This window comes from Solea senegalensis, linkage group LG5 (assembly GCF_019176455.1).
Source record: "Solea senegalensis isolate Sse05_10M linkage group LG5, IFAPA_SoseM_1, whole genome shotgun sequence".
Classification (NCBI taxonomy): Eukaryota; Metazoa; Chordata; class Actinopteri; order Pleuronectiformes; family Soleidae; genus Solea; species Solea senegalensis.
In genome coordinates, this window is record NC_058025.1 from 21,466,094 (window position 1) to 21,491,953 (window position 25,860).

Consider the following 25,860-nt stretch of genomic DNA (forward strand, 5'->3'; position numbering starts at 1 on the left):
TGACAGGTCTTCTTTTGCAGTTTTCTAGGTCATATGATTATATTTAGTTTGACACACAGGATGTACAGTACAACTTCAATGCACGAAGTTGCATTTTACTTGGTTGTCAACACGCTTACAAACCAGCACACTCATAATGTGTTTATTGACACAAACACTTGTTGTATATTTGACAGCTGAAAACTTGAGCACTGCCCAATCAGGCTCCAGTCTATCTCTGGCCTCCGCCGCAACCAACGAGGCCGACAGCGTCAACTCTGGAGGAGCTAGCTCCCAGCGGTAAACTGTGTTTTTTTTTCTTTTTTTTGTGCGCTTGTATTTAAAGAATATTTTGTACACTTTTTTATTCTTGAGACTAGTGTTTATACCAATATCTGTTACAAAAGTCATGTTTTCGTGATGTCTTCCAGCTGTGATTCTGTGGAGTCATTTCCTGGCAGTCGTACCAACAGTCGAACCGCTGAGAGGGACTGGGACAACGGCTCCACTGCATCTTCCATCACATCCATGGCAGAATATACAGGTCAGTGGGCAGAATCACAGCTATTCTCAGATGTTACTTTGACAGCAGCTATGTATTCAAAGACTAGGCTTCGCAATCACTGTCAAATGTTTAAGGAAACAATAATTAAATTGCTGTTATCTGCCACGGTGCCTGTTGTGTGATGTGTTCCTTTCATTAAGAGAGCAGATGATTATTTACTCTCTCGTTTGTTGTACACAGCATTTGTGTTGTCTAACTGGTTTTCCCCCTTTAGGTCCCAAACTCTTTAAGGAGCCCAGCGCCAAGTCAAACAAGCCAATCATCCACAATGCAATCTCACACTGCTGCCTGGCTGGCAAGGTCAACGAGCCGCAGAAGAACCAGATCCTAGAGGTAGGTCGTCTTCAGTAAACAAAGGAGTTGTTTTGTTTACATATTCATTTAAACTGATATTATGCAAATATTTTGATTTATTTGTGTTGTTTTTTTGTGGACTGGACACAGAGATCTGTAAATCTTTTACACAATCAAATCACACTTATTGATGAACTGACTCTTCGTAACTATTTATCCAAGCAGAAGAATTGTTTTCAGTATACAAAGCCTAGATTCGGAGTCACTAAATGACACTCCGATTTGGACCCTGACCAACACACTGTTCTATCCGGACCATTTCCATAAATCACTAATGACTTTGCCATTTAGTGACCCATAATCTAGGCTTGTTAGTAAATGCCACGTTTTGATGGAGTGTTTGTTTTTCAACTGGAGCAGCTTTTCCTGCCTTTAATGCACCAGACGTCCAGGAAATGCAGAACAATTATGAGCTGTAAATGAACACGTCACGACACTCAGCCAATCACACTAGTGAACTGGATCCACACTGGATGTGCATCGCTGAATCTTAAATCATTTTGTTTTTGTTCACATGACACAGCAAGTGTACCAAGTAATCCACCCTGATGGGATTAAACCTTTTGTTTATTTTTACTGTTACAAGCAATATAAGAAGAGAAAATAATCTTTCATTCCAGTTTCAAATCCAATTCTTTCTGTTTCAAAGTAAATTCACTTTACTGTCACTTCCTTGAATACATACATCTTTAAACAGAGCTTTGATTGTGAAATATTTGCATGATCGACAGATGCACAGCTAAACGTTAAACGTATATTATGGCTTTATCAAAGGCAAACCCGCAGCAGCAGCTGCACAACAGCCAGTGAAACGCACAGACCAAGTTGACGCAAGTTTTTGAGGGAGTGTGTGTTTGGCATGTTAGCCACAGGAATGTTTACCAGAGCTGTTGCCTGTGAACTGAATGTTCATTTCGCCACCATAAGTCACCTTTAATTGTCTCAGAAATTGGCAGAACAACGAGCCTTATAACCACAGACCACGTGTACTCACAGCAGCCCAGGACACCACGTCAGGTGTCTTCACCTGAAAGATTATCTGAGATTAGCCACCCAAACAGCTGACATAATTTCCTCGTAAGTGGTCAGAAACCATCCCAGTGAAGCTCAGCTGAGTGCTTGTCGACAAAAGTGTTGCATGTATCCAACATTCTCAGAAGAATGTTATGTCTCTCTTTTTCACCCCTCTGTGGATTTCCCTGTTTCATGTGGGAGCCAAAGCTTCAGCATTTAACTTGCTGCTATTTAAGTGCGTCCATGTGATTGACAACCGTCTTCTGCTTCTTTGCTAACCAGGAGTTGGAGAAGTGCGAGTCCAACCACCTGATGATCCTCTTTCGTGATGGCGGCTGTCAGTTCAGAGCCCTCTACTCGTACTTCCCCGACACCGAGGAGATCCAGAAGCTGACGGGCACCGGACCCAAGAGCATCAGCAAGAAGATGATTGACAAGCTGTACAAGTACAGCTCGGACCGAAAGCAGTTTACTGTTATACCTGCCAAGACTGTGTCGGTGAGCGTGGATGCTCTGACCATCCACAACCACCTGTGGCAGCCCAAGAGAGGCACTGTGCCAAAGAAGAGTGTAAAATAGCAGGAAGGAACTGGTAAACCCTCTGTCAGACAAATCATCGTTTACTCATCTTGCTTGTGTCCCACATTAACTGCTTCGATGCTCATCGCCACGTTTACCGCCACGCTCGCTCTGGAAAACCTACTCAGGAGAGGCCACGTCTGCGAACATGTGGTGATGTGTAGGTGAAAACGGACAACAAAGAAGGGAAGAGGTGTGTCTGTCTGTGTGTGTGTGTATGTGTGTGTGAGAGAGAGAGTCTGTCTGACTGTGAGTGTCCGTCTGTCACAGGTGGTCTGAGGGTCTGGTGCTTGCAACAAAAAGGGGAATGTGGACTGAATGTGCTTCTTCTCTCTGTGATCTCAGTGCGGTCTGTTCAGATTTTGTCTGGTCTGGCTCTATTTTCTACAACAACCACAACTCGAGCATGTGGCATTTTGATTTCTTTCTCTCTGATTCATAAGTGGTGGATGTATAATTTTTACATAAAGTATTTATTAGTTCAGCACTGTCATGATGGAGAGCGCAGCTGCAGTAACACTAAAATCCTTTCCTCTCTCCAGGACTTTGGAAGCTCCTCTCCTTTGGTCCGATTTGGACAAAAGGAGGGGCATTAGGGGGATTTCCTGTCATTTCTTTTGGAATATCTGAAAGGCATGACATCTGTATGAGCTTTGTTGGACTGCTCTGTTGTCCCAACAACAATTATCTCTTCCTGTCGTATCTGGCATTGCCTTTTTTTGCCTCACTCCCCCCAAAAAATCATACCCTGCTGCTCTGAACTGTCTTCTTGTTTTTGTGGCGGGGAGCTCGTCGCGCCTTTTAACGCATCGTGGTACTATCGTCTATTTATTCAACCGCTTTTTAAACTATACGCTGATCGTGTAGCTCTGGATATGTGTATAGCAAAAAGAAACCAGTCAGTGATGGTCATTTTTTATTTGAACACCCCCTTGTCACAAGGGTGTGAGAATCATGGGCTTTGGTACAGAAATCATGCTTTTTCTGGTTTTATTTTAGATTTTAACATTTTTCTTAAAACATTAACGCTGTTTAGAGTTTGAGCTGATGTGATGTGTTTTCATCATAACGGGAATTCTCTGATGTTTAGGGCTTAGTTGTTTTTCTGTCTCTCACCACTGGGCACTCTTGAATTGTCCTGTATAAAGGTGCACTCATGAACACTTGCAGTCGAAGTCTTCTTTCATGCAAACTCTAACTCCTCCACTCGTCCGCACGTGTCGGTCTGTCCCGCACGCACGCACTCTTGTTGTGAAGTGTGTTTTTGGGCCACTACAGCCGCTGGGAATGAATGACCCATTTGTTACCCCGTGTGTGTGTGTGTGTGTGTGTGTTGGCGGCGGGACTGTGGTTCAGATATGTACCGACATTAAAGAACATTCCTCCAAGGTGTTGACAGACACTGCCACGTGGGCTCTATCTTTTCTCTCTCTGTCATTTAAACATAATCAAAGTGCTTTTATTTTGTCAACCCTTTGTTGGGCTGGAGAACAACCACAAGTGTCGCACAAGCACTTTACTTTCTCTTTGTTGGGGGAATTTCACCTTTTAAATGGGCATAAATCCTTAATTATTTATTGAAGGGATCGTTCCGGATTTATAAAGTCACGATGTTTGGGGGGGGGGATTCTAGATAGTTGTCGTGTTGCGCACATGTGACCGCACTCTGCGCTGCATGTGGTGAGAAGCAGCCAGGTGTGGTCAAACATGGCAACACCAGAGGACAAGAAGGAAAAAACAGATGTCAGCCTTTTAGAAAAGTCTCACTTTAAATGAAGAAAACCAAACAATGTCACCTTAAGTGCAAAGCTGTGTTTTTAGCCAGCAGGTTCACGTTGCTGGTCTTCTGCTGCCTCCATCATCAAGTCTCTCTTTGACGGAGGATTTCTAAACCCTTAAGTCACAAAATAACACAATTCACAATTTGTTCAGTAGATTTAAAAAGCAACACAAAAGCTTGACTTTCTGGTCAAAAAAGGTTGTTTGATGTCGAGATTTGAGATTGAATATATTCTTGAGGTAATGAATACTAAAGCAGATGTAGACTGGGTTAGGTGAGCCTTTTGTTAAGTGGCTAACATCTGTTTTGTTTTGGAATCCCAAACTATCCCTTTAATATAACTGCTGTAAAATTGTGAACACTAATCCAAACACTAGGATGAAATACTGACATAAAGGGCCTCCACTGATGTGATACTACTGCTGTCTCTAAAAACATCAGGAAACTTGATTTCACACCTGCTGCGTTGTTTTTGGTGGGTGTGGCTGAGGGAGGTGCTACGTCTTTAGTACCATGTGAGTGTGTTTTTATGTTCACTAAAAGATTGTATTGGCATTGGTCACCGTTTTTGTTACACTAGTGTATTTTTTCATCCTTGTTGATTGTCTCTTTGATCCCATGCCATCTATTTATTTTAAAATGGAAGCACTGAAACTGAATAAATTTTCAAGTGAATAAAAGTCACATTTTTCATTTTAATTCTTTCCTCATGGTTTGATTATTATTTCATTTACATTTGTGTGAAATTCACTGTTTTCTTTCCATTTACTGGTTTTAGACCCCACACCGTTTTCACGAGTTCACCCCACATTCTTTTCCTGCAATGTTTGCTTTCACCCTAATTTATGGCTCTTTTGCTGTTGCTATAGCAACCATGCCGCGAGAGCTGATGTCTGATGTAAGTTTCCACTGATCCAAAATTGTATGGGTTCTTGTTTACCTCATGCCCCATCCTTCCTCAAGAGGTCATGAAATGGACGCACAGATTTATCAGATTTAACAGACGCACACCAATGTTATTCTGGGCTGTTACCACACAAAACTCTTACTTGTAATTGAGTAAGTAGATGAAAATACCCAAAAACTGGTTTATGATTAAAGGTAGTACTACTTTTAATCATAAATACTCTTTGAAGTAACCTTTAAAAGTTAGATATAACCTTAAATGTTAACTAAAGATGAATCTAGCAATCTGGTACATACAAATCTCTGGCCAATGTTCTCAGAACTTTCTCTTTTAGTTGTAAAAAACATAACCACAAGTTTTTGGTTCTCAACATAACGTTAGGCTCCTACCTGACCCTGAGGGAACGTCCCTGCCAGCAGGTGGCGCTATGCCCTTGACTCTTATCTCACATGAGAAGTTGGCCACATATCGGTCAATGTACAGTAAAGTTTTAGGGCACTTCCTGTTTCGTGGCGAATGGTCTAAAATCGCCCAAATTCCCATGGTTGCCGTGGCCACGCCCCTTTTGAATCTGCAGGACTTTATGATAATGTTTCATCTTTGATGTGTCCTGTACAAATGTACATTGGCATTTTTTGAATGTTTTCTCTATTATATTTATATTATATTTCTCTTAATTTACATAATTTATGTGCCAGTTTTTTTAGTGCCTCAAAAATACGCTTCTTTTAGAAGAGAACGATAATTCCAGCAGTGCTCAGGCCCTAATGAATCAAACAAATAAAACAGAAATATCAGACAAAGTGAGCTTGGAAAATGTCTTAAATGAATAAAGTGAAATAAGTGAAATAGTTTTGGTTTCCCCTGGTGACTCTCACTCCACCAACCAACTGGAACAGCGGCTTTTAAAACTCTTCCACACCAGCGCACATCACCACGCCGAGCGTTCGTCTGTCATAGCAACTGTGTTTCTTCTCCACACCTGGTGGATCAGGAGATCACAACACCCTCACACTCGTGAGAACCGTGCCTCCAGGTGCTGTAAGAGTCCAGATCGCAGATGTCCCTGCTGAGATTGACCACCACGATGTCAGGTTTGTGCATTCATTTAAATGTCTCCGTGTGTAGAAAAGGATGAAATGGTGATTTCTGGTGTGTCTCCACAGTGGTCGCTGTCCTCGTGTTGCTGGTGCACGTGCAGCTCAGTTGTTCCTGTGACGCAGAACAACGATCACTCATCTGCCACAGCATTCCTTCATGTGAGGACTGAAAGTCTTTAATATTCATGTTCACTGAGATGACACTGGTGAAAAGTCTTTTATGATGAGATTCGTTTTTTGACAACAAAACAACGACTGACTGTTTTAAAGTTGAAGAACATTTCTTTCTTTTTTTCTACCTTTTTAAACACGAGACAAATGTAAATAAGTGATAGACTCAAAGTATTTGGCAACTCACTAATAAATAAAGTTGCTTAGACCTAACTTTATTTTCCATTTCATGAATTTATTTTCATTTACTTGGTTCACTTGTTGACTTTTGTATTTTTAGTTAAGCATTTTACTAAGTTAGATGGAAAAAATAAGCTTTCCTTTTTGTGTGTTCATCATAAAGAGCAGTATATTGTGACTGCATCACACACTAAACAACATTACCACTAGATGGCAGCGAACACACTTTTAATTTTAAAAGAAAAAGTAAATCACCAAAAAATGACTTTGGTGGAAGTCACTCTTTATAATATTACTTAAGTAAAAGTGTATGACATTTACAGTATTTAAGTATCAAAAGTAATTTGATATAATCTGATATAAAATGTACTTAAGTTTTAGAAATAAAAGTATTAAAAAGAAGGGAGGAGTCATGTGTGAGCCATGGTAGCTTAGTGGTAGGGTGAGCTGTCTTTCAACGGGAAGGTTGTGGGTTCAATTCCTGCCTGTGTTAGTCTATATGTGTCTTTGAGCAAGACTTGTGACTGGTATTGTGTAAAGCAGTTCATGAAGGCTAGGGAAGTGCTATATAAATACAGACCTTTTCCAACTCTTCTTCTGATTTTATTTGGTAGTAAAAACAATAGTTAGAGGAAATGTAGAAAAAAAGTAAGTAGAAAATTAGGAGCTGAAAAATGACGAAGTAGAAAATGTTCCCATTTTAAGAGCTGAAAAATGACAGAAAGTAGAAAATATTCCCATTTTAGGAGCTGAAAATTACAGAAAGTAGAAAATATTCCCATTTTAGGAGCTAAAAAATGACAGAAAGTAGAAAATATTCACATTTTAGGAGCTGAAAAATGACAGAAAGTAGAAAATATTCACATTTTAGGAGCTGAAAATTACAGAAAGTAGAAAATATTCCCATTTTAGGAGCTAAAAAATGACAGAAAGTAGAAAATATTCACATTTTAGGAGCTGAAAAATGACAGAAAGTAGAAAATATTCACATTTTAGGAGCTAGAAAATGACAGAAAGTAGAATAGTTTTTACTTTTGTATTCATCCTCATGTCTGTGTACTGTGCGGTTATGAAAATCTAACTTTGGCTGGAAATTGTATGAAATTGCAGAGTATGATGATGATATTGATGGTGAGGATGATTGTCGTATTTAAGTGTCATGGCTACAGTCATGTAATGTAATATCTGCTGTCTCACCCATTGGATGTCACTAATTCTTACAGTTTCCTTGTTTATATTGTGAATAGAATCTCAGGTTTATTTGCACATTAACTGTCATTCTTGCAGATTTCAGCCCTGGTTATTTGACCCTGGTGATGTACGTGAACGACGTTGGGAACATCAACTCCACGTTGTTTCACAGTGAAGGTCTGGCCTCTGTGACGCGGCTCAGGCTGGACGGCGCTGATATCACAGGAATCGACGAAGGAGCCTTCGGTTCTTTACAGAACCTGACCAGTGTCAGTTTAATGAGGAACTCCTTGACCCAGGTTAACTCAAACTGGTTCGCTCGGCCCGCTGTCCTCAGTGAGCTCAGCCTCTCAGAGAACCAGATCGAGGCTGTGAATGAGTCCATGCTCGGCGGGTTCACCGGCCTCACAAAGCTCAGTCTGAGTAAGAATCGGATCAGAACCATAGGTCCACACAGTTTGGCCTCACAGAGCAGTCTCGCAGAGCTGGACTTGTCCGAGAACAGGTTGACTCGGCTCTCGCCGCAGGTCCTCGGGCCTCTCAGGTCCACCAAGATAAGACTGGATGCAAATCCCTGGGACTGTTCCTGTGCGGCTCAAGACTCTGTTCTCCTCATCAAAGGTTTGTGGAAACACGAGACAGAGCTGCATCCAAACCTGCGAGTTTGAGGGAATCTAACGTGAACCTGCTTCTGTTCTCAGGTCTCCACAGTCGATCTCAGCTGGACAGAGAGTCGCTGGTGACCTGTGTCACGCCTTCGGCCCTGAACGGTCGACCGGTGTGGAACGTGACGACGGCGTGTGAGACGTCACCTGAACCAGGATCAACATCAGTGTCTCAGTCCGTCAACGTCAAACCCACGAGTGCTCTCACGCCTGCTGCCTCTGGTACAGCCCATTCTTCTTCTATGCTTTTGTTTATTACATAAACCTTTAAACATTTGTGTAAAATGTGCCAGTTTCCTGGAAAACTTCCTTACAATTTCCTAAATATTACCGCGTGTTAGTTTAAATGCTAGTAAGAAGAATGTAATGATGTTTTCTGGTACACTTTATAAGAGGATAAAAAGGTTTTATCTAGTAAATGATGTCACAGGTGAGTGAGAATGTTATAAACAGCTTTACATGTCTGGAAATTCATTTTAGAAATAATGTGTGATTATTTATTTATCGATCATCAGTGTGTTAATTAATTAAAATATCAACACACATAAAATATATGATCTATAATGTTTGTAAAAAAATAATTTTAACAATATACATTGCATTTCTCTATTTACTACAGTATTTTTCACTTGATAAACAATTTAATTTTCATCATTATTTAAAATGGGTTTTTGTTTCCATTATAAATGAGAGGTGGTGTTTATCATCATCGTCATCATCATCATCATCACAGGACTATTTCCCAGACAGTCAAAGGTTTCAAGGAAACCCCCAGAACAATTCAAAGATCTATAAATACTGAATGTTGACAGTCGGGTTTTGGAATCTTTTGTTGTTCTCGTAGAAAAAGTCGAAACAACACAATCACAGCCAACGACGGAGCGTTCTGTCCAAACCACACCCACTGATGGAGCCGTTCAAACGTCACACACTGGTAACACGAGCTTCTCCGAGGCTGAAACTGGTAACGTTGGTCACGTTAAGTGATTTTGTCTGTCGTTCTCTGCAGCGTCAGAAACATCTGTCCACCTCAGACCCACTGATCTCCTCACAACAGTCTCCACACACACCGGTACCTTCACTCTTCCACATTCTGTTTACTTTTTTGTTATTATTATTGTTATTATAACAGGTTTGTCTCTGGACTCCTGCATCATTTAATTATTATAAAAAAAATAAAAAAATCTATATATGTATATTTATATATATGTATATATATATATATCTATATATATATATGGAATGAGTTTCATGTTTATTAAAATTAAATGTCTGCTCACTCATCAGGTCAGTGAACTATTCCAAAATGTAAATCATAATCCTTTTATTCTCTAAATATTATTTACTCTTATAAACATTTAAACTTAATTTAAGCATTAAATGAAACTTATTAATCTTTTGCAACAAAACAAAAATACTGAAGCACCACCAACTGGTCATTTAGCATAAAACTAATAGTCCAAAGATTATAATTTATGAACTCCATCTGCACTCAATCATCACCCATTTTATTTAAAATAGATTCTCTTTCTTGTTTTCCTTTTACAAACTGGTTACAAAAAAAATATACACTGAAAAACTTGGGTTTAATATATAAAAATACACATATTCCCTCTCATAATGACTTCCTCTCTGACATGGTGTGTTTCTGTTCTTTTAAATATTATTATATATATAATATTATTTCTAATATTTGTGAAAAGCATGACATTGGAACTAGAATTCTGATAAATGTGCAGCATTAAATGTTAATAGTGGAGCTTTCAGTCAGGTCTCATTGTCTTATCAGCTGTTCATTACAAACCAAGAAGCTGTGGAGATAAAAAATAAATAAATAATTACTTTTACTTTGGACTATTTCAAATCTGCAGTAAACCTTAATTTTCTCATAGCTATTCATTGCATTCTTATAGATCCTTCATAGTGCCTTATAGTCTGCTAAACTACACATTTTTTACTGGAAAATGATGCTATTTCACCTGCAGATGGCGCCACAACAGCATGATAAAAACGACCAATGACTGATCATGAAAGCATCAAGATTAAAGCAAATATCAGCAGAATTGAATGCATTTTCATACACATATTACATTTGAAAGTTCTCTGTCGTTCCCTTTAGCAACACGTGTGACTTCAACTCCGTCACACAACGGAGCGTCCGGTAAGATCCGTCAGTTTTTGTAATATGAAACTGAGAAATATTAAATGTAGTAAATCATAGCTTTAAGCATGTATGTTTCTGTCGTTCATTCTAGGGAGTTGTGAGACGTCACACGCTGTGCAAACCATACTGTCTGCACTCATTGCTGTCATAGGTTGGTTTTTGGTTCTTTTTTTATGCAGATTCTTTTGTGTTAATGATAATAAGTGTATGTCTTGTGCTCCTGTGCAGTGATCCTGTGTGTGCTGCTGTTTGTGGTGTGTTTCCTGCTCGTGCAGCACAGGAGGAAACACATCAACGCGGCGGCGGTGACGCCTGGAAAGCCAGCAAACGAGAAATCCGAGCAAGAGAGCGGAACCACTCGTGATCGGTCTCCACTGGAGCCGCCTGACAGCAGGGACCCAGAGCTGCTTCTGAGGAGGACTCTCACCGGAGTCAGAGCTAAATCGGCCGATGCTGTTCTCTTTACGTCTCCCTTCGCTGCGTCTGGAAGTGATCGAGTGGCTGAACAGACCGAGACGGAGCAGGAGGAGCACGCAGATGGACACAGGGTGGAGAGTGAAGGAATTTGGGGGCAACATTTCACAAACATCACTGAGACAAATGAGATGCAAACTGACGCCGACATGAAGATACAAGGAAACAGCCACTGTGTTGACACTGACACTGTACCCTATCTGAGCATGAGCACCAACCAGATCACACCGCACCTGGAAAATCTCAGCAGGGAGTCCACTGATAGCTCGGGTCAAAGGTCACAGATGGGTAAAATATTAGGGAGGATCTCCACATGGCCTCTGACTGCAGCTCAGTGGCAGCAACAATGTCAAATAAAGGAGGAGGAGGAGGGAAATGAAGCTGAGAAGTTTCCAGGTCAAGGGGAGGAAACTGTAAAGAGAGTGGAGCATCAGGACAAGACGGCAGAGAAAGAGAAGACAAATCAAAAGGAAGATTCCGTCCATTTTTCAAACCAAGATCACAAGACCGCATCTCACTGTGAGGTTGTGAAGCAAGAAGATCTGACCGCGGCGCGGTCGACGCGTCGGAAAACACCAAACCGAGACGTCAAACCTGCAGAAAACTCAACACACCAGAGCAGACATGACCGAAGAGAGCAAAGAAATGAAGAGGCCGCCGAAACGTCCAAGGCTCCCCCTGGTGGTGCCTCGCCCGATGACGACACGCTGCTGGACGGCAACGAGTACGCCTTCATGGATCTGCTGCACGAGGTGGCGCAGAACAGAGGACGCTGGACACGGGACAGGTGGAGACACGTCCATGCCAACAAGCAGCGGAAGACGGAGGTTCAGACCGTCACAGATTAACAGTCAGTCAGATTAACAGATCCACAAGTGTTGATAAAGTGGAAAAGTTTCTTCTAGATTTACTGGCATAAAGTAATTATGTAAAAAAAACAGGCAACAATAGCACTTGTCAGTCACACTGGTGTACACTCATGCCACTTACTGTAATGTGCCGTGCTTTATTGTCTCTTTTCTGTTAACTGTGAACATTTATTTACACAATTTACATCATGTCCGATTGAAAAAGAGAGGAAACGATGCCATTATCTCCTCAGGAAAGTGTTTACTGATGTTATATAAATCAAGTTAAGCTCATTTTCCCCTTAGACTTCCGTTCCAACTGAGCAGACTGAGCTTGCAACCAGTGGAGTCGCCCCCTAGTGGCCAACTGCTACTGACATCCTACTCCCCGCGCTTCACCTTTCAAAGACGATGTTCATATTTACCGTATATATATATATATATATATATATATATATATATATGTAGACTATGGGGAGAATATATAATCAAATGACACAAATTTAACTCAAATATTTCATGGACAGCAGCTTTAAACAAATTATTTTACCTGTAAAATGATTTTAATGTAACCCAGGAAGAAGAGACCACATTCCAGATAAAGGAGCATTAATAAGCAATAGATCAGGTGTATCAAACATATGTCCCACGGGCCAGAACCGGCCCACCAGTGGGTCCAATACGGCCCCCAGGATAAATTTGTGAAAATTACAAAAAAATACTACATTTTTCAGCTCCAGTTACCTGTAAATGGTTAATTTAGGCATCATATTGTTGAAAGTGGACTTCTTTTTCTCAAGAAAATCAGGTTGATCATAATACATTTTGTAAAAACATATTTAGATGTAGAACAAAGGGAAAATGTTGTTGTTCATAGGTTATTATGCTATTATTTTACGCTTTGTCGCTTCAGAAATTGTCAAATTGATCAAATAAAAGTATATGATTAAATAAAGACACGTTTTCATTCATTCATCGATCTGGCTGCATGCAGCATTTATTTGTTCATGTTTTAAATGTGGAGAAGGACACTTGCTTCTCATAAGAAATAGTACAAAATGGATCAACCACTTTTTTTTTCTCTCTTTTTTTTTTTTTCCCAACAGTGACTTAAAATCATAAAGTGGAGGTAAACATAGTACAGAGGCGTTTGGTCAACACTGAAACAACATGCACAATCCAGTCATAGAAATACACAGTATCAAATAATGGCTCCAACTTGCAAGCAGTTGATTTGACGATGGAGTTTCTCTAAGCGAGTGAGATGTAGAAAACGTCTCATTCTTGGCAAGCTTGTATTATCAAAACATGCTGTGTAGTGTCTGCATGCCCCGTGTGTTAGTGTGAGTGTGGACAGTAAAGAGGTCTGGAGTGATTATTATCTAGTGTTAATCACAAGTGAGGACACAGGAAGACGTTAAAGTGATAGATCAGGCTTTTCTTTTTTTTTTTCTTTCTTTCAAAGTGTGGAGAGTGAACCAGCATCAGGTGCAGTCTGGTCACACTCAATGAAAAAACAGACAGAATAAATAACCTGTAAAATGTTTTAGGAACACGTTTGCTGCTTTATCTTCTTCTCAGACGGACTTTTCCAACTGGAAACAGACATTTGTGAACAGTTTTCTCTCCAACACTAAAGTCCACAGAGAAAATCAGCATTTTCTTTTTAGCTTTTGGAGGACATGGAATCATTTTAGTTAAGGATTTCAAACATCAAAGTCACTAAACTTGCTTGAATCAGTGACTTCTGTGTGCCATGATTTCAAATCAGATGTTCTCTATGGTCCTTGGTGCAAGGGAGTGAGAGGTTTACAAACTGACGCTACGTCACTCTGAACGTCACTTAACCAGAGCATATAATTCACAAAGCAGTGGCTTAATCTGTTGTTCCATGTTTTCACTGAGGGCATCCACACTTAAAAAAGAAAATAAATAAAACAAAAAAAGAAAAGTTCAGATCTGCATGCTGATTGTGTCCTCCAACGCCATCGCTCATGCCTTCACTCCTCGTCTCTCTGTAAACTGACTCCTCTGGGGACATTTTGATCAGTTACAGGTCGCAACAATACACACATTGTACATAAAATAATCTTATGCTAATCCCAGAACCATCACAACTGTCCTTGGATATTTCTTTGACGTAATGACAAACAACAAAAAAAAAATGGCACATTTGCAAGGTAAACAAACAACAACATAATCCACGGCGTGTAATCATCTTAGCTTCACAGGAGTCTGCTGTGATGTTGTACAGGTTCAGATTAAAGGGTCATGCTGCTCTGCTCTCGACATCCTCGCAGAGCTTAGTGCAAAAATACTTCAAGTCCTCTTTCACTTCATCACACACACACACACTAAAGAAAACAATCAATATGTAAAGTTACTATTTACAACAAAACAAACGGTGGCGAAACAATACGTTATAATAACCGGAAATGAAAATACTATGTTGTGACACAAAAAATCTGGAATGGCGAGCGCTTCATTCTCAGCTCAAGTTTCAAATCCATTTTTTTTTGGTAAATGCAGAAGGTCAACGTCTCTGACCACACTGTAGATTACAAGATTAAAATGCCTGCTAGTATTTGTGCAAAACCGTTCTGCTACCACGACCACGGCAACTTCTTAAATGTTATGAAACTGGATTAAAAAAAAACAACTCACTATTTACAACCAACTTCTAATGAAATCAACAAAGGGTTTTTGACCTATATTAATGAGTAAAAAGAACATAAAAAAATTTAATTTCTTTTTTTAAATATACGTCTGGTAGATGTCTGCATGTTGATTTTTGAAAATTGGCCTGATGCATGAAGATTCCGCCACTCGTGTTTGTAAACTGAATCAGAGCCTCCAGTTAAGAGACTGAAACAAAGAGATTATCACCTTCTAAACGTATTTAATAAAAAAAAACGTGTCGCATTTCAAAAGTTGCTCCAGTTAAAATGCAAATGCTCTGTCAAAACGTGGCAGTTATCGGTGATTTATGGAAACACAGTAGGTTCTTTTTATGACCTGCGGCATAAACGGTAAACAGCAACACGTCGAGTAAAACACAACATCAATCATTTTAGATTATGGCGTGACATTACTTTCATTATAAACAAATGTTGCTCCAAATTCTCTGCACAAAAGTGAATAAATATCAGTAATTAAATCCTCAAATGTTATTTCCAATGCAAAGTGTTACACGTGAAACAATTCGAAATTTGGAACGTTTACATTTCAGCTCAGAAACATGTAGTTCAGTAGCAAGATCTAAAAATTAAAACATTATTCATCATGGTGTCGTACGGAAGAGTATTAATAATTGAAAGAAAGAAAAAAACCCAGCATTAATTCTGAGATTAAAGTCAGAATTCTGACTTTAATCTCAGGTTTTTTTTTTACATGTGGCCCTAATATTCTTCCGTCGTGTCGTAATTAAGATATTCATGATGATATTTTACAGAATTTCAAAGTAAAAGAGCTTGTTTTGATATGGAGTTTTTTTGATAAAACATATTAATTCTGCAAATAAATCTGTTAATATTAAAAACAGGGACATATTATATTATATATTAATTATCGCTGGCAGCTGAGCCTCAGTCACCACGCGCTGTGTTTAAAAGAAGGTGAGGTCGTGGGCCATGTTTTCATTATAACATGACATTAAGTGGGCTGCATGAGGCCCGCGGGCCACCAGTTTGACACCTCTGCTGTAAAATGATTCCTTTGAATTGGTTTGTAACAAGAGTTGTGGCCACTTTTCAAATGTTAGGACGACAGCAGCAGCAGCAGCAGCAGCAGGAGGCCTTTTCTTGACTTTTACTAAGAAAATAAAGTGATTATCAGTAATAATCACTGTCGGCTCTTCTATTTTTTTTTTATTCTCATTAAATGAATCAACGATAGCTAAAAACTGGCTGATTGACACATTAGTGAACCGAATGTTGACCCAGTTCATTTACTTTGGCTTTTCTCATGTATGTATGTGTACGAGTCGATCAGGCTCTGAAATAAACACAAACACTTTTCATCACAATAGATTCAGAATGGCACATAGTGGTAATGTACTTTTTTGTTTTCTTTCCTTAAATATCGAACAAATACGTAAAAAATAGAGTAAACAGAATGGCACATAGAGCAGATATGAGAGACTCATAAACAGTAAACACTAGAGTAACACATATTTGCCTCCAAAGACACAAAGAAATATTAATGAATGACTGTATGTGCTGTAAATAATAAATAAACTGTACATCTAAAAAACAAACAAACAAAGAAAATGTCATTAATTAAAGATCGTGTGGAGGAGGGATTATAGGGTTTAATGTAAAGAAAACACAGCTTCTCAAAAATTGTGGTGCTACACCAACTGTTGTTTTTTTTCTTTTTTTTTTTTACCAACTGACCACTTGTTGTGAAGACCTTTAACCCCTGGGAGCAGCTGAGACCCGAGATTAAGGTGAAAACAGACGATGAAGCAGCAGCGTCACCCCTGAGCAAAGCATGTTAAGTGAAGTGATGATTTCATATCACGTATGTGCGTGAAAAGAAAAGACCAAGGACTTCCTCACGTGAGCGATTCTCTGACCTTTGGTTGTGTAGAGAGAGTCATGTGCAGATCCTGCTTCTCTGTATCAGGTTGTCTTGCTTGGGCGGCATGTGCTTGTACCGGGGGGCGTGTGGAGGGCAGACGGGGGGCGGGGCGGTCAATGACGAGGCACTCTTCATGCATCCTTCTCTAGCAGCTCAGTTGGACGGCGCATCTCTCAAAGCAAATCTGAAAATGTTCATTGTTCCTGGTCTGAGAGACACAAAAATGCACATTCACTATGGACGACGACCCGAGACAAGCCGGCGTCTGCGTGAGACAGACGAGCTCCGTCGGCCCAGGTGTGGCTTAGCGGTTAAGGGTCAGAGTGTTGAGCACAAAGGGGGAGGGACTTCAGAGGTGAGTCTCGTCTCGTGTCTCCATGCCAATGTCCTGCAGGTTCCTGGTGCCACATGCCTGACCCACCGGAGTGTCCTCTGGCATGTGTGCCAGCGGGTCAGGCCGGATTATATACCTGGAGAGGTAAAATCCCACATCATTAGTAAGTGTGAAGCTCGTGGTTTAATCTGAACCCTGACCATTTTGGATTAAAACTTCAGTTTTAAATGATCCATAGTGCACGGTCTAAAGCAGGGGCCTCAAACTCAAAATGACCTGCGGGCCAGTGAACTTTGGTCGAATGAAAAAGTCCAACAGTTCAAGAAAAATGTACTGTTTAATGATTAGAAATTAATATCTTAAAGTGTTTGATATATAGTTCAACAAAAAACTCAACTCAAAACACACTAAATATACACTAAACACATTAAATATGATTAAAATATAACCTAATGTATTATTGTTGTTCACTGTTGGTCAGTTTGGGCCAGTTTTCATTGTACTTTTAAAATAAGGGTAGGGCTGCAGGACATTGACTGGGGGCCCGCTTGTGGCCTGTAGGCCGTGAGTTTGAGACCCCTGGTCTAAAGTGTGTGTGGTGCAAGTGCATTAGAGTGTCCAACTCTACTTTTACTAGATACACGAGGCCTAAAAGTGAGGCACAAAGCACAACGTTGATGTTTCTAGTGTCTGAATCATTCATTCACAAGTACAGGAAACTGGAAGAGTGACCGATTCTCTGCTGAGGAGACGGATGATGAACAATTAGAGCACGGACTCTTCACTGACGGACGGGTACGTGGTCCTTGACCGTCTACTGGTCCTCTGACTCAACTGCATAAGACACAGGATGAGGAACTGCACTGACCACTCACTGGTGCACTGATGTCTGCAAGTGCATTTAACACCTACACAACTACACAACGTGGGTGTGAAAATATGACAACTGTGTCGGGTGGAAACTCGTAATGACACTTGTGCTGCTCTGTTTCGCCGGGAGTCAGATGGAGTAATGAGATGGAAAAGATGCAGTAATAGCAAAGTACAATATATATATTTACAGTTTATGATATATATCATGTTCACAGTAAAATGTGTAAAATCATCCACAAAGCTAAACAAAAAAAAAACCCACAAATACAAGCTTAAATCCTGTTTCTGTTCTGTTTTCACTTGTTTTAACTTGCGTGAGTAATACATTGCGTGTAAAACAAACCCAGAAAATGTCTAAATCTGTCTTTGCGACATCCGTCATCTAAGTTTAGCAGCTACAGTTACAGCTCCATCTGCAAAATTGCAGATTTTTTGGGGTCTGTATGATTCAAATTGCCTGAAAACTCATTTCAACTTAAAGTCATTTTGTCAAATTGAATCCAAACATCTGTTTATTGTGTGACTGCAGGCTGACGTTGTTTTCCATTACATTTGAAATGTCCAGGTGACATGGTGACTGGATTCATGACAGGAAGTGAGAGAGTGGCATGTTTCGCTGTGAGTCTTACACAATGTCATTGAGCTCCAGCATGGTGTCAGGAGGAGGATTGATGAGGACGTAGGACAGAGTGTTCTGGTGGTCGTTCATCTCGTCTGTTAAAAAGAAAGAAAGACAGAAAACACGTTCAGGGTCAGGACTCAGTCAGGAGACAAGCTGTCTTACCTTTTTCAACCTTCCACTGAAGACCCATGTGCAGTGTAAGAACAAGTGCTACCAAATCTGACTAATAGATGTGGAAAAGCTCTTTTTAAAGACTAATTATAGCTGTTTACTATAAATGAATGCTTCATGCTTTCTCTCTTTGATATGACATTTCATTATTTTGTCCTAACTATGACTATCTCATGATTTACATCTCAATTTTTGACTATATTTGATTTCAATTTGACATTTATTTCATGATTTTGACCTTTTCTCTCACAATTTTGACTTTCCTCTTAACTATCATAATTTCAACTTTGAATGTTATTGTATTGACTTTGCATTACTTATCTCAAGTGTGATATGTAACGATATGTAAACAGTATATAGTCATGACTTATTAAATATTTGTTTTAATATGGTAATACATTACCATTTTTTATTAGAAAATGATCTATAATTGAATTCTTATATTTCTATTCCTATATTTTAGACTAATATTCTTTTTAACTTGAGAAATATAGGTATTAATATTATCTTTTTAAATAAAAATCCTAATTGTTAGGCAGAAACTCAGTTTTATTGAGTGAGTAGGGTGTGTGTGTGTGTTTGTTGAGTGCTCTCTTGCAGCTGCTCCTACTTGTGTTGTGTGATGGACAGAGGAGGGGAAGGAGAACGGGAGTGTCTCCATGACAACCCACCTTGGAGTGGCCCTTAATAAAGCCAGGCGGGGTGCAAGAGAGAGAAGGGCTAACTGTTACTGACAGGGACTTTGTGGAAGGAGGGGAGGCCCATGCTGCTTAAGGACTCCATGCGTAACTTCAGGACGGGGCCAACATGCAGACAGCGTCCGAGGCCACGCACCGTGACTGATATCCATCGCATTCCTTCATCGCCCTGCACATTCCACACTGGACCAACAGGCTGTGAAGGCGGCAGGCTGCCATGCCAGCGGACGAAACGTAGCCCCCAACCCCACCCCCCCGCCCCACACCCCAACAACAACAGCAACCCACAGACACAGAGGACATGCTCCAGCATCCGTCAGACTGGACCAAACGCAGAAGAACTCAAACCAAACCCAGAGTAAGAGCAGAACGCATCGGGAGTGTGAGAGTGGAAGTGGAGGGAGGTGCTTCTTGTTATGATGAGCGATAAAGGACTACAGCATCCTCTAATCCACGCTTTGATACAGTAGAAAATACCATAAACCAACACGAAACATTCATTTTCACTAATTAGTGAGCAGTAGTTTGCTGCAATTTGAGAAACATAAACCCACTATACGACAAAAGTATTACCTCAGTTATTTCTTTTGTTCATACATTTGTTTTGGTATTGTGACCTGTCAAACTTCTGGAGCTAAGTTAATTTTTTACCCACAAACAAATATCACAAGAAACGTTTCGATTTAAGTCATTGCTTTTGGATTTAAAAATAAAAATACATTAAAAATGTATCACTAACACAGAAATGTGTTATACTCCATTGGTAAAATGAACCACACCTAATCTAGTCTATGTTTTATTTAGTAATCTAGTCTTTGTTTTATGGCAGCCAGCGTTTTCCTATCTTAAGGGCCAGTTAGGAAGGATCAGTAATCATAATTATGATTTTAGTCATTATTATTTGAAATACTTGTTGATATTATGCTGTTGCTGTATTTTACTATTTTGTTTTGTTGTGCGTCCTGCTTTTATATGTGTGTATGTGTGATACTGTATATACTACATATGTACAGTAGGTAAATAAAAAGGGAGGAGATTTTTGTTATTTTATTACGGGCATTTTTCTACACTCAAGAATATTGAGTCAACATACAGAGAAGGTAACAGTAATTGGGGCAGCAACTGTTTCTGTATTCACCATTTTCTGACATTTTAAAAGACAAAACAACCAAGAGTTGTTACAATATTATGGTTGCAACGCTAACATTTATCACGGCTGTCACCTAAACTGAAGCTTCACCTGCTGCAGAGTCAGACCAGAGTTATGGTTTCAGATAAAAGCCTCAGCTAAAGGAACAGCCTAGGAAAAATACAGACCCTTTTTTTTAAGAAGAATCTGTGACTCATGCAAAGCTCTCGTGGAGTCCCAGCATAAAAATAACAGACGAGCTACGAGCGCCACTGGTTTAACCCTTTAACCCAAGAGTGATGCTCACACCAGACAGACAAAGATATGGCTGAGCTGAAGCAGCTGTGTGGGAGGAACGATCCACATTTCTCTCTGAATGTTGTGGGAGTCGGATTCACAGCCTCAGGAAGCACTTACGATTACAGTTGTGTGTTATTAATTTGTTTCATAATGCGGAAAAACTGGTACTTGCAAAGCATTAATGTTTACATTTCTGAAGTGCTCTATGTGGAAACAACAGTGAAGGCAGAATTGAGGAAAACAATGCTTCTCCCTCCTCTCAGTTTTTAATTTTCTACATCAGTGACGCACCGTTGTTGATTGTCATTTGCTGTAAACATCAAACTGAAAAAGCAATTGAATAAGAGGCAAAAAGACTGTTATTGTTTGTGATTGAGGGTTGTATTAAAGGGATTGATTAAATTTGTGATTATTCAAAGACAGTGTGTCGCAAACAAACAAAAAGTAAACATCAGTATCAGTCGCGAGTCACGACGACTGGCAAAATTGTTGTTCGGTAAGAAAATGAGTCTGTCGTTCGTCAGGAACTCATTTTCCACATCTAACCTTCCATCCACAGACATGACACGTTCCGCTCCACTCTTTAAAGCCATACTCTTATGCCCTGCTGATACTCCAGCCGTTTGTGACGTCACCTCACGGGAACACAATGCAGAAAAGACCAGATAGAAAGAGAGAGACAGTGGAGAGAGGTAGATTGGCTGCCGGTCTACCGTCGATTATAGCAGGAGAGACACACGCACGCACACAGGCACACATAGCTACTGTACACACACACACACACACACACACTCATGCAATTAAAATTGCAATACTGTCATCATCAAGCTAACCTGACGGCCTGGTCCCCTCTGTATATGGATGCTCTGAAATGTCCTGCAACTCTAAGCAATGGCATTCACTGTTACCTTCAATGACGTTTAACGGTGCTCTTTTAAAAATGTATAGTTTCCATAACAAACACAAATGTGAGACAACAAACATCCACAAATGAGTGTTTTATAGTGACGTCAGTTAGGTGCACTATTTGTGCATGGACGCTGATGAGAGGACAAAATGTCTTTCTCCACAAGATGGACCACATGTGCTACAGATTAGATGAGGGAGGGAAAAAGAAACAGCACATCAATTACCTTGCAAATATCCTAGATTTACTCGATTCATGACATCACTCGCAGTGAGATTAGAAACATCCTCTACAAGCCAAAAGGAGGGAAGATAGAAGAATCAGAGAGAGGAGGAGGAGGAGGAGAAGAGGAGGGGAAAACAAGAAAAAAGAAGAAGAACAAAAACAATCAGGCAGGCAGCGAATGTGTTTGCAGTTTCAAAAAGAACTCTTTTAGTAAAGGTGATGCAAAGAAAGCCATGCGTTAGAGAGTGCGCACAGAATCACTTCCAAATTATTCATCTGTCACACGTTGCATTATTCCTCACTGACTTTCATCGTTCTCAAGAAGGTCTTGAGCTTTTGGGGTTCTTCCTGAAACGTATTTAATCAACATGTTACATGATATTTGGCAAGTGCAACACACCTGGAGCATGATTCTGCCCTTTATTTAAAAAAAAAACAAAACGAAGAAAAAAGAATAAATGAAAGCATGAAGCTGGGAGGAGCAAAGAACAAAAGTAGAGCAGCTACAAATGCAGGCAATTGCAGTCTGTGATCAAATGCAATTGAGAAAAGGTTCACTGCTCCCGCATCTTCAAGCACGATATGTTGACATCCAGATGTGATGGTCATGAATGCGTGGCGTGGTGTGGGAATGAGATTCTGGTACATGGGAGAGGAAGTCTGATGTGTGTGGAGGTGATGTGAGAAAATGAAGTTCTGATGAGGAGGTGTGATGTTACTGTGTCTGTCCATTCACAGCAACATGTCTTCACAGACTATGAGATGAGACAAAATGGCTGGAACAGAGATTGGAGTTTTGAATAGAGCCTCCAAATGCACCGCACTGCATGGCAGAAACAATCTAATTGGCTGAGAACAGAGTCAGTGGGTGGAGCTAAATAAAGAATCAGCTAAAATTGGCTCCCTGCTTTTTGTTTCACGTTTAAAGGAGGCAGAGACGCAAATGCCGCACAATGACTAGTTTCAACCCTTTTCTACATTGATGAATGCAAAGTTATAGGAGCTGAAATGCATCCAAACAAAGCTGCACGCACCACTCATTCATGGTTAAAGTTAAGTTTAGAATCTGTTTCCCACAGAATTAATACAATCCACAGTAACAGGGGTGCACACAGATGTCTACGCTATGTATGTGGTTTGCTTTTGTGTACAACACAGTCCAAGAGACGAGTACACAGACCGGAGGGTCTCGCATGAGAAAGAGAACTGAATTACATACCATTCCAGGTTTTGAACACACAAATCAGATGTAACTGTGCACACAACTCAAGCCCAAGATCTTTTCTGTTCTTATGAGGGGCGTCTTCTTTTTGGTTCATTATTAAATCTATATAATAACTGGGAAACACTGTTTAAATGATATATATACAAGTGGGATTCTTTAAGGCAATGAAAAGCCCTGGATGTGTGAAATCTGAGGTACATTACAACCTAATATTACAAATTAAATGATACCAGAAATGCATATTCAATAAGTATGTTTTTTTTGTAGCAAAGTAAACACACTTTTCCCATCATTTCAACTTCACCCACTAACTTTTATAGCAGCCAATAATATTATTTCTTCCATTAAAGCTTTTATAGGCTTAAAGAAATAGTTCAGACTCCAATCTGCAGCAAACACCATGATTTGCAATATTATGTATCATTTTTCAGGAATATTATGATAATTTATTTTGATTTAGTAAGTGCTACACTGTGAACAACTGCCCTGAATTAAGCATTAACTATCATTTAACAAACATACAGTATCTACTGGTCGTAACTCCACGGCATCGGCTGCTCTACTCACCGTATCCGACCGTGGGCAGACCCAGGTGCTTCATGCGATTCTTGACGAGCTCGGACAGCTCCTGGCGCTCGGAGCGCCGGTACAGGTTGAGTCTCTGCTGCGAGATGCGCTCGGCTCGACTCGGCGGTTTGGTGCTCTTCCTGCTCAGACGCCGCGCCCACTGCATGCTCTTCTTCCTCAGCAGCGGGTGATCCGATTGGTCGCTAGCAGTCGAGTTTTTGTGCCCCATCTTCTCCTTCCAGGTGTCTCCACGTTCTCTATGGTCCTCACCATGCTCCACATTAATAGACACCTGAGACTGGGAGAGCACAGTGACAGTGTTAATGGACAACAGCATGTGTTGTCTGGATTATTCCTGTGTTATCATATAGTGATGGTTATCAACATGGTAAAATGCCAGAGAAATGGCAGTGAGGTATTTTTCATCTTTGCCAGCTCTCAAAAAAGAGACAAAAAGAGCTCTAAAAAACAAAGGCCAAGCACATTTGTCCCTTACCTGAACATAACCGTCTTTGCACTGAAACAAGAAAAGGACAAACACCCAAACAAAAAGAGATGCATTGAAAAATAGCAGCATTCAAAGCAAACTAAATGATTAAAAACTTTAAATGAAAAATGAGAAAAGTAAATATAATAGAGTGAATTTGGGAAATGGACACTAGCAATTATAAGTACATTTTTACATCTTATAAACCTACCAAAAATATTGTTTAGAGAGTGATTTCTATTTCAGTATTCACACCAGCTAAGCACCGACATCTGTGGTATCAAAGCAGTTTCCTGCCGTCATTTAATAGTCAAAAAAAAACTAAAAGGAAAGAATCTTCAATAGAAAAAAATATGCAGGACATTTAGTCAGAACAAATAAAGAAACGGCATACTTCACAGAGAGGTGGTTAAAGGAATAAGGTGTGAAAGGAGAAGATAAGAAAATAATATAATATAAAAAAGCCAAACCAGGAGCCACAGCTGAAACTAAAGCCAAAGCCAAGATTCTGACATTATGTTCCTGAACTTGCCTCCGAGGACGAGAACATGTGCGACTCAGTGCGGTAAATCCCAATGGGGATCTCAGCGCTGGAGGAACAAAGTTTCTGGAAGAGTCTGCCGTACGTCCTGATCCACAGATCCTCCTCTGTGATCTTCATCTGCAGGAGACAATGTGTGACAGGCCGCTTGATACACACACACACACACGTGTAGTTAAACTTTGTGGGAGATTAGAAACTTACAACACACAAGTACCCAGAGCCTGGCGTGGTGTCCAGACCCAGAAGAAGCCTTACAATAGCGATCATGTAGTCCTTCACAAATGACTGAAAACAGACAGACAGAGACTGTGATGAAGAAATGATCTTATCTTTTAACAGTTTAAAGCAGTGATGATAATTCCCCTTTGTATGTGTGCCCATACCTTCCAGCTCTACTGTATACTGTATACTCATGACTAAATAATCGTAGTACACCATAGTAAACCACATTTCAGCCCCAGATGTGTGTTATCTTATATCCCACCTGGTAAAGCAGTGTGTCCAACATGCTGATGCTGAAAACCCTGCCCGCAGCAAACGGCAGCCGGAACATGAAGGCCAGGTTCGAGCCCTTATCACGCTCTATCTGGAAAACAGATTTTTGAGAAACAGTCTCACTTTGTTCTCTTTTTTTTGTTTAGCAAACTATTACTCTTTGCTACACTGTTTAAAAAGATGTGAAAATATGACACATTTTTCTATAGGCTGTGAAAGCCAAAGATATAATTGTTGGCAAGAGAAAAAGTATAGAAAAGCAAAAATGAAGAATGGGGAAACTTCGAAAACTCACACACTTGGTAAAAGGTTGGCGTGTACACCACGTTTTCAATAGGAAAAATGTGTTTCATGAGATCACAGTGACCTTGACCTTTGAGCAGCAAATATCCAATCATTTTATCCTCAAGTACAAGTCAACATTTGTACCCAATCTGAAGAACTGTCCTCAAGGCTTTCTTAAGATATGGTTTTTACAGGAATGGGACAAAAATAAATAAATAACCACTATGTCCCCAAAGCAATTAAGTGTTAAAACATGACTGAACATCACCAGACAAGATACCATCAAAATATTAACTTTTATAATGTGAGAACTTACAGTAATTAAATGTTTCCAACGTCTACTTTTTCAAAATTGGCATAGAATTGGCACTTATTTCATAGATTTGAAATAACCATTTCAAAATGTGAGTCCATACACATGTATTTGGGGACTGTCATAATTTGAA

The 25,860-nt window shown here is 39.9% G+C and overlaps 3 protein-coding genes across 8 annotated transcripts in view; 2 read left to right on the top strand and 1 right to left on the bottom strand.

Annotated features, from left to right (window-relative positions):
• camsap1b (calmodulin regulated spectrin-associated protein 1b) overlaps positions 1-4,970 on the top strand; it is a 30,371-nt gene extending 25,401 nt beyond the window's left edge. For all 3 annotated transcript variants that reach the window (XM_044025759.1, XM_044025760.1, XM_044025761.1), the window contains 4 exons: positions 177-279; positions 411-523; positions 759-877; positions 2,195-4,970. In XM_044025759.1, the coding sequence (XP_043881694.1) occupies positions 177-279; positions 411-523; positions 759-877; positions 2,195-2,491 (632 nt within the window). In that variant the 3' untranslated portion in view covers positions 2,492-4,970. The remainder of the gene's footprint in view (positions 1-176; positions 280-410; positions 524-758; positions 878-2,194) is intronic.
• A 1,191-nt stretch (positions 4,971-6,161) lies between these two features.
• LOC122770124 lies at positions 6,162-12,946 on the top strand. Of its 3 annotated transcripts, XM_044027116.1 has the most exons (9): positions 6,162-6,272; positions 6,345-6,437; positions 7,917-8,441; positions 8,522-8,707; positions 9,330-9,419; positions 9,495-9,557; positions 10,605-10,646; positions 10,741-10,800; positions 10,878-12,946. In XM_044027116.1, exons 1-9 carry the CDS (start codon positions 6,239-6,241, stop codon positions 11,969-11,971), a joined length of 2,187 nt encoding a protein of 728 aa, XP_043883051.1. In that variant the 5' UTR covers positions 6,162-6,238; the 3' UTR covers positions 11,972-12,946. The 3 variants fall into 3 exon arrangements, with proteins under 3 accessions (XP_043883051.1, XP_043883052.1, XP_043883053.1); XM_044027117.1 differs by lacking the exon at positions 9,495-9,557 and having other exon boundaries at positions 9,330-9,449; XM_044027118.1 differs by lacking the exon at positions 9,495-9,557.
• A 3,093-nt stretch (positions 12,947-16,039) lies between these two features.
• The window catches only part of kcnt1b (potassium sodium-activated channel subfamily T member 1b), a 51,190-nt gene continuing 41,369 nt past the window's right edge, over positions 16,040-25,860 (bottom strand). For both annotated transcript variants that reach the window (XM_044025735.1, XM_044025734.1), the window contains 10 exons: positions 25,119-25,220; positions 24,836-24,919; positions 24,623-24,751; positions 24,100-24,120; positions 23,604-23,901; positions 21,813-21,875; positions 21,513-21,563; positions 19,224-19,235; positions 18,389-18,473; positions 16,040-17,022 (listed from right to left, as the gene is read on the bottom strand). In XM_044025735.1, coding sequence (XP_043881670.1) covers positions 16,902-17,022; positions 18,389-18,473; positions 19,224-19,235; positions 21,513-21,563; positions 21,813-21,875; positions 23,604-23,901; positions 24,100-24,120; positions 24,623-24,751; positions 24,836-24,919; positions 25,119-25,220 — 966 coding nt within the window. In that variant the 3' untranslated portion in view covers positions 16,040-16,901. The remainder of the gene's footprint in view (positions 17,023-18,388; positions 18,474-19,223; positions 19,236-21,512; positions 21,564-21,812; positions 21,876-23,603; positions 23,902-24,099; positions 24,121-24,622; positions 24,752-24,835; positions 24,920-25,118; positions 25,221-25,860) is intronic.

Bases quoted from the DNA above. Each gene is read 5' to 3' on its own strand.
- LOC122770124 (XM_044027116.1), top strand. From the start codon at position 6,239: ATGTCCCTGCTGAGATTGACCACCACGATGTCAG. The intron at 6,438-7,916 runs GTGAGGACTGAA...TCATTCTTGCAG, and splicing joins CTGCCACAGCATTCCTTCAT to ATTTCAGCCCTGGTTATTTG. The intron at 10,801-10,877 runs GTTGGTTTTTGG...GCTCCTGTGCAG, and splicing joins TGCACTCATTGCTGTCATAG to TGATCCTGTGTGTGCTGCTG.